The 7,410-nt window shown below is 33.1% G+C and overlaps 1 protein-coding gene across 1 annotated transcript; it reads right to left on the reverse strand.

The window, feature by feature from the left end:
• Positions 1 to 2,326: 2,326 nt before the first annotated feature.
• FUM1 (fumarase 1) lies at positions 2,327 to 6,525 on the reverse strand. Its single transcript, XM_079066663.1, has 17 exons — positions 6,413 to 6,525; positions 6,140 to 6,308; positions 5,527 to 5,644; positions 5,277 to 5,426; positions 5,074 to 5,184; positions 4,901 to 4,984; positions 4,706 to 4,804; positions 4,588 to 4,638; positions 4,447 to 4,496; positions 4,292 to 4,373; positions 4,115 to 4,209; positions 3,973 to 4,039; positions 3,708 to 3,854; positions 3,536 to 3,634; positions 3,417 to 3,446; positions 2,660 to 2,725; positions 2,327 to 2,562 (listed from the first exon to the last, which is right to left on the reverse strand). Exons 2-17 carry the CDS (start codon positions 6,286 to 6,288, stop codon positions 2,476 to 2,478), a joined length of 1,485 nt encoding a protein of 494 aa, XP_078922789.1. The 5' UTR covers positions 6,289 to 6,308; positions 6,413 to 6,525; the 3' UTR covers positions 2,327 to 2,475.
• Positions 6,526 to 7,410: the final 885 nt, after the last annotated feature.

Below are 7,410 nucleotides of genomic sequence, written 5' to 3' on the forward strand. Positions count from 1 at the left end.
TGATAAGTGCTTAAAGGCTTCAGAAGTGACAAATACAAAACGGAACTAGCATTCCATTGTGCCTTACTCTTGATGATGTATACTTATAGAGAAGTTCGAGCTTCTTGTTCTTTGCTATCTTCAACTCCCCGATTGCAAGTGTGATCAAATGCTCCAAATGTTGTCTTCTTAACATCCTATGTGTTTTTTATAATCTTTCTAGTTCATTTAGTTGGATCCTCTTGATGGTTTTGTTAAAATGATCTTAAAATAAACTAGTTGTTTTTAAATGCTTCCGTTTGTAGTATAAAATTGTTTTATAAAAAAATCGTTTTTAGATTCCCAATACACGTCAGGTTTAACTTTCGCCGCATCGACATTCATATAACTTCTTGAAGTTACATCGATAGTACTGACGGGATCGAAAGCGGAAGCTTGCAAGGATGTCAATTTCAGTTTCGAAATTGAAGATAAAAGTCAAAAGATCAAGATTGCAAAAAATGTTGAGAATAGTAAGTCTTTTAGTGTATGTTGAAACCAAATGAACCAACACCTATTTATACAAACTCTAAAGGCAAATGGTCATTTTGAGTACCTAACGGCTATATGACCATTTCAAAAATAATCATTTTTAAAGTCGAACGGTTGTATCCAAAAATTCAGATTTTTTTTGGATAAAATTCGGTGTCAATATCTAATTCCAGATGTTTCTTGCATCCGGTTTCTACGCGATGGATTAGATATATCCAATTCGGATATGTTGTAACTGGCTTTGAGAATATATGGTCTGGATACATTTTTAGGTATTGGAAAAATCCAATCTAATTTATACACTTCAAGATACATGCACTCAAAATTGGGTATGAACCGACTCTTATATCTAATTTGATCAGATCAAATCAAATCTAACCAAGTGAAGCTGATTTTTGACCGAACTGAATTTAGATTGGATCAGATATCTGATTTTGTTGTACACCTCTTGTTACAGGGTACATATCTTTTTAACTGTTTTTTTTTTTAAAATTTTATGTAATTCTCTAAGGCAGTGTTTGATGAATGTCTGACCGAGTCGTGTTAGACGTTTTTGGCTGACTCCGTGTTTGGTAATCCAACTTTAGGCATCTGACTCGGTTAGAAAGATCTGATTCGGATAGAAAAAGAGAAATAGCTGACTGAGAAAGGGAAATAGCTTTCCATCTATACCCTTGCCCTTCCATTCTTTTTCAGGGCGCCTCCATCCTCATTCTTCTCCTTCTTGTGTCGCCTCCATAACCAAGCATCAACCAACAAGCACGATCTCCTTCATACCAGCGCTCCATCGACCACCTCTTCTCATCAGGTATGGGTTCCGCTTTGATTTATGTTCCTTTTTTATTTTCGATTTTTCTGTTCGTTTTTTATTTATGTTCCTTTTTTATTTCAGATTTTTCAGATTTCTTTGATTTATGCATAATAGCTGTCTGAGAATAGGATCCGATTTCTAATTTATTTATTGAACATGTATATGGTTTCCGATTTCTGTTCCTGTTAATTTTTCTGTCATGTTCCCGAATTTTGACGATATGTTGATGTTTGCTCTTGAATGTTCTTTGTCTTTGCTGATTTTGTTGTTGATTTTGCTGATATGTTGATTGTGGCCATGATTTTGTTTTGTGAATTGGTAGCAATTTTGTTGTTTTTTAGAAATCCTACATACATATCTATTGAATTGATTTTTTTGTTGATCTTGATAAAGGTTATGGTAAAGTTATAAATTAATTTCAAACAAGTTCTATAAAACAAGTGATAAAAGATATGATTATTTATGTTTTAAGATGTTGGTTTGGAAGAGTGTGAAGACATTCAACAACTTTATCCATCGTTGTATATAGAAACAACATGGTAAAATAATCATTTTTCATTGATATAAACATTCGTACAATTAAACAATATAGTTTTTTACTCAGTCAAAATTTATTACCCAGACAGATCTTTTCCCGTCAGCAACTATCAAATATGACCTAATATGGCCTCTTTTGCACCTTTAGGCTCTAGTCTAACAAGTAACTCGTATGCTAGATTTGAATTTCTTAGCCGGTCGTTAGGCTTGTGAGTCGTGTGCGTTGAGCCATAATATACCCACGAATCCATTACAATCTGGTTTAATGCCCAAACAACAAGGTATACAAATAAAATCAAATCAAATGTTAAATCTCAAGATTTGGCTCCCTGTGTAAACTGTTGGAACATTTAGAGATCTGATTCAAATGGTTTTTATCTAACAAAAAAAAAATCATAAGAAGCCCTAGTCTCCTCAACAACTTCTCTTACAAATTTCACACTTAATTTATGACTCCGAACAAACCTCTGAAATGAAATGCTGATATAGCCCCTCCAGCAGTGATCATTTATTTCTTATCTCAACTTGGAGTAAATAAAACGGCTTCAAGTTCATCATATAACATATATGTATGCCTACATGAAGATATTATTATTTTTATATGAATATCATTAATATCAATCAGATGGACCAATCATCTTTTCTGGCACTACAAGTTGATCAAATTCTTCACTTGTCAACACTCCCAATTTCAGAGCAGCTTCCTGTAAAAAAAATATATTGCACCAATTACAGATGATATTGATTTGCTAAGTGCTAAGTAAACTTTCTTTTAAATAATTGAAAAGAAAGAAACATCACCTTCAGTGTACTTCCCTCCTTGTGGGCAGTCTTGGCAACTGCTGCAGCATTGTCATATCCAATTTTCTGTACCAATTCACATTCATTTAAATAATATTTAAAAAAAAAGGGAGAATTTCATATATGCCCTTCTTAAATATCAAAATATCATATTTACCCAACTTAATTTCTAAATATCATATTTACCCTTTATAAAATTTCTAAATATCATATTTACCATTCATAAAATTTCAAAATATCATATATGTCCTTTTTAAACATCAAAATATCATATATGACCTTCTTAAATATCAAAATATTGTATATGTACTTTTTAAACATCAAAATGTCAATGGTAATATCTAAAATATCTTCCATCTACAACATGATAATAATCAACAACAAAAACTAAACAATCAAAATCTACATTCCATAGAGAGGGTTGAAGATGAATCTTTTTGTTTGTCAAGAGGACGACATTCCAACAACTTAGAAGTTCATATTCCATTATCATAGACGTAAGGATAATGGTTAATTTTTTTTAATTATTATAATAATTCTAAGGTGTAAAAAATGATTATAAAATATTAAAAACATTATAAAAAAGGATTTGGACAAATATGATATTTTGAAGGTTTATGAAGGGTAAATATGATATTGAGAAATTAAGTTGGACAAATATGATATTTTAAGGTTTAAGAGAGGCATATATGAAATTGTTCCTAAAAAAAAAAAGATATAGAATTGTAAACTTGAACATGAGGAGAAGCTTGCTTACAGGATTCAAAGATGTCACAAGCATAAGCGACTGCAATGAACCAGAATAAAAAAAGAAAAAAAAAACATTAAATATAATCACATGAGAATGCACAAGAAAAGAATGATGATTTTGAATACCTCATGCAATAACTTTGAAATTCTGTCTCTGTTGGCTTGAATGCCTCTTACACAGTTCTTTTCAAACGAAGCAGATGCATCCGCAAGAAGCCTTATCGACTATATACACAATTTATACAACATCAGAGTAAAATTTTTAATATTAAAAAAAAAAGTCCACTAGTATACTTACATGTAAAAGATTACTGGCAATCATTGGCTTGAAAACATTGAGCTCAAAATGACCATTTGAACCTCCAACTGTAAGAGCCACATGGTTTCCATATGCCTGAGCACAAACCATAGTCATAGCCTCACATTGAGTAGGGTTCACTTTCCCCTAAAATACCAACAATAACATCACAAGCTTAATATATTTACAACAATCCAAATTCCAAATGCATAATTTCTTCATATAAATATTAATATAAATATATATAAAAAGTTAGCGACTTTACAGGCATGATGCTGCTTCCAGGTTCATTCTCAGGAAGAATAAGCTCACCAAGACCACATCGTGGACCACTGAACATCCAAAACATTTTTAAATATTATAAATTTATAAATTATAAAACAGGCAGAGCATATAAAAAAATATACCTTCCTAAGAAACGTATGTCATTAGCAATCTTCATAAGGGAAGTAGCAATTGTGTTCAGGGCTCCACTAGCTTCAACAAAAGCATCATGTGCAGCCTGAGGGAAACAACATCAACATCATCATATTGGCATTCATGACAATGAATTGAAACAGACAGCTAATTTTTTTTAAACTCACCAGTGCCTCAAACTTATTTTCAGCTGTTACAAATGGTAAGTTAGTTTCATCAGCTACTGCTGCAGCAATCTTCACATCAAATCTGTACACAGATCATGTCATTATTTTATATTAAGTTGTAATAAAATAAATAAATAAATAAAAAGCATAAGTACCCTTTCTTTGTGTTCAATCCTGTCCCTACAGCAGTGCCACCTTGTGCAAGCTAAAAAGATGAAAACTTATGTCTCAAAATTCACATATGCAAAAAGGCTTTAGAGTTTAGATAATAAAAAAAAGGAGATGATTGGCAAAACCTGATACATGCGAGGGAGAGTACATATGATCCGTTCAATTCCATACTTCACCTGCAAAAACCATATATTTTTATTCCTGTTTTACCCTTCTTCAAACTATTAGCTGGAAGAAGCATACTTGTGTGGTATAGCCACTGAATTCTTGACCAAGGGTCAAGGGTGTTGCATCTTGAGTATGGGTACGCCCAATTTTAACTATATCAGAGAACTCGTTTGTCTGTTAACAACAATAACAGGTTAGGTAACCCTAATTAAAAGGTATAAATAATAATTGGCTAAATTGGAGATTACCAAAATGGTTTAATTTAATCACCTTTGCTTGTAGGGAAGTATGTAACTGCTTAAGTTTTGGAATAAGTCTTGAATTGATTTCTGTAGCAGCTGCAATATGCATTACCTATGAACAAAAACCAAAAACCTCAAACATGGAATAACAAGAAGAAGAAAAAAAAAACTATAATGAATAAATTGCTACTAGAAGGTTACAGTTGGAAATGTATCATTTGAAGACTGTGATCTGTTCACATGGTCATTTGGATGCACAAACTTATCACCACGCTTGTGGCCAAGGATTTCAGCTGCTCTATTTGCAATCACCTATTACAAACAAGATCAAGATTTTTTTTTTAAATAAAGCATGATTCATGATCAATGAATGAACAGAGTGGAGATTAGAGAATAAAGATAACCTCATTGGCATTCATATTGCTTTGAGTGCCACTGCCAGTTTGCCATACAACCAATGGAAAGTGATCATTCAACTTCCCCTCTGCAACTTCTTGTGCGGCTTGCATTATTGCTTTCCCTATGGATGGATCAAGACCATATTCCATGTTCACCTGTAATGCACATAATCATCACATCATCTACAATGCTTCATATCAACTGAGAATAAATAACAATTAAGAAACTTGTTTAGTTGGAAGTAGTTGAAAGAACCTTAGCAGCACATTTTTTAAGGATTCCAAAAGAACGAATGATTGGTTCCGGCATTCTTTCGCGATCGCCTCCAATTTCAAAATTCTGCAAAGATCTTTGTGTTTGAGCTCCCCATAACCTGAAAAGTTGGGGAGATAAGATAACTATGAGAAAAAACAGAAGCAAAGTGATCCAGCAAAACAGTTAAAAGTACCACGTTATATGAACTTCAGTTATTTGAAAACAAAATCCACTTTAAAGCTCAGTTTTCAGTTGGCTTCCATGGAGATAGCAGAGGAGACTAGAGGATAGGGCTTAGACTGAAGCGCAGTATGAAATAATAGTAGTAAAAGGGAATATATTACATACTGCTATCCAATTACAGACTGCTAAATATCACTATTCCATCATCTTGCTTAGAAAAATTCCAGAATATCTGACAATCAAGTAGGCTACAAGACATGGCATACGTCTGAATATATTAAAATGGTATAAGTCAGTTCAAGGGACCAAGGACCATTGACAAAACAGCAAATCACCTCTAAACATAGCCATAGCATCTGCCCTAGAATTATAGGCTAAAGATCCTAAGAATGATATCAGAAAGATTAAAAAACAAAGAAAGAAAACGAACTTATCAGATGGGACTTGAATTGGTCCAAACGTATCTCTTTCCTCTCTAAACGCCGTCGAAAAATGTCTCCAGCACGTCGTGAACCGTAATGAATCTGCAACAATCACCGATCCGGCAGATATTCGACGATATGCATGAACTATCGTCATTTCTTTTCTTATAAAATAACCTAATTGGTTGCAAAAACATCAGCATCAAAAGAAAGACAATCGTAAGACAACGTTAACTGAATGAGAAACAATGATGTTAGATTTGAAAAGATGGAGCATTTACCAGAACGAATGCAATCGATTGCAGAAGTGTAGCCCCAGATGGCTGGAGAAAAGAAAAAAGAGTAAAAGCAAAGGTTTTGGGCACGCTCGGTTTGATGCTGACTTTTTTTTTCGTGTCTGAGCAGCGCGAGCGTGTTCAGATTCAGCTGAAGGAATGGGCCGCAGCCCAATTGGATTTCTACACAACTTTTTCTGGCACGACTTTTAAGACTCGTCTGGATCAATATTTTTGTATTTCAGTTGATTTATTTGACTTATTCTTATCATTTTATTTTTTCTAGAAGCGATAATGACTTAAAAGGGTAATATATTTTTTGATTTGTATACATTTGGTCACTAAATTTTTTTTTCGTCCACATTTACCCCTTTAACTTGTTAAACTGTACACATTCAGTCTTTATGACCGGTTACTTCAGGTTAGCCGGGAAAAATGACTTAATAGGGTAATATATTTTTCATTTTGTACACATTTAGTCCTTAATATTTTTGTACATATTTAGTCCTTAATATTTTTGTACATATTTAGTCCTTAACATTTTTTTGTTTCAAATAAGTCCTTTTTTTGTACTCATTCAGTATTTATGAATGATTTCTTTAGGTTTTTCTCATTACATCTTGTGTGGGACAGTCATTGATGAGTTGTTTGGGGTTGTTGATGTTTATGTCCAACATGATCTCGACTGCTTGGTTGCGTAGGTTTTGTGGTTTGACTTAGGTCTTGTATTCTAAACGTCGTAACTTCTTCATACGATATCAGATTTTAACGATCTTTATATCCACGTGTTCATTTTTCATTAAGATTACTCCCGTTAAAATGTAATATATTTTTACTTACGGTTTTATAAAAAAAACATCCATACATGCATTCATAAAAAACGTATGGACAGAGGCAGACGCAGGAATACATCGTAGGTGTTGTCGAGGTGAAATAGGTGTTGCTGATACATGAAAAACAGCTATAAACGGAAAAAAAATCGAAAATCCGAGATCGTATGGATA

The sequence above is a fragment of the Lactuca virosa genome, chromosome 8 (assembly GCF_052849685.1).
Source record: "Lactuca virosa cultivar CGN04683 chromosome 8, Lactuca_virosa_CGN04683_v6, whole genome shotgun sequence".
NCBI classification, from domain to species: Eukaryota; Viridiplantae; Streptophyta; class Magnoliopsida; order Asterales; family Asteraceae; genus Lactuca; species Lactuca virosa.

Excerpts from the sequence above, each read along its gene's own strand:
- FUM1 (XM_079066663.1), bottom strand. The coding sequence starts at position 6,288 with ATGACGATAGTTCATGCATATCGTCGAATATCTGCCGGATCGGTGATT. Across the intron at positions 3,855-3,972 it reads CTGGAAGCAGCATCATGCCT|GGGAAAGTGAACCCTACTCA; the intron begins GTAAAGTCGCTA and ends TTGGTATTTTAG. Across the intron at positions 3,447-3,535 it reads TTTCAAAGTTATTGCATGAG|TCGCTTATGCTTGTGACATC; the intron begins GTATTCAAAATC and ends GGTTCATTGCAG.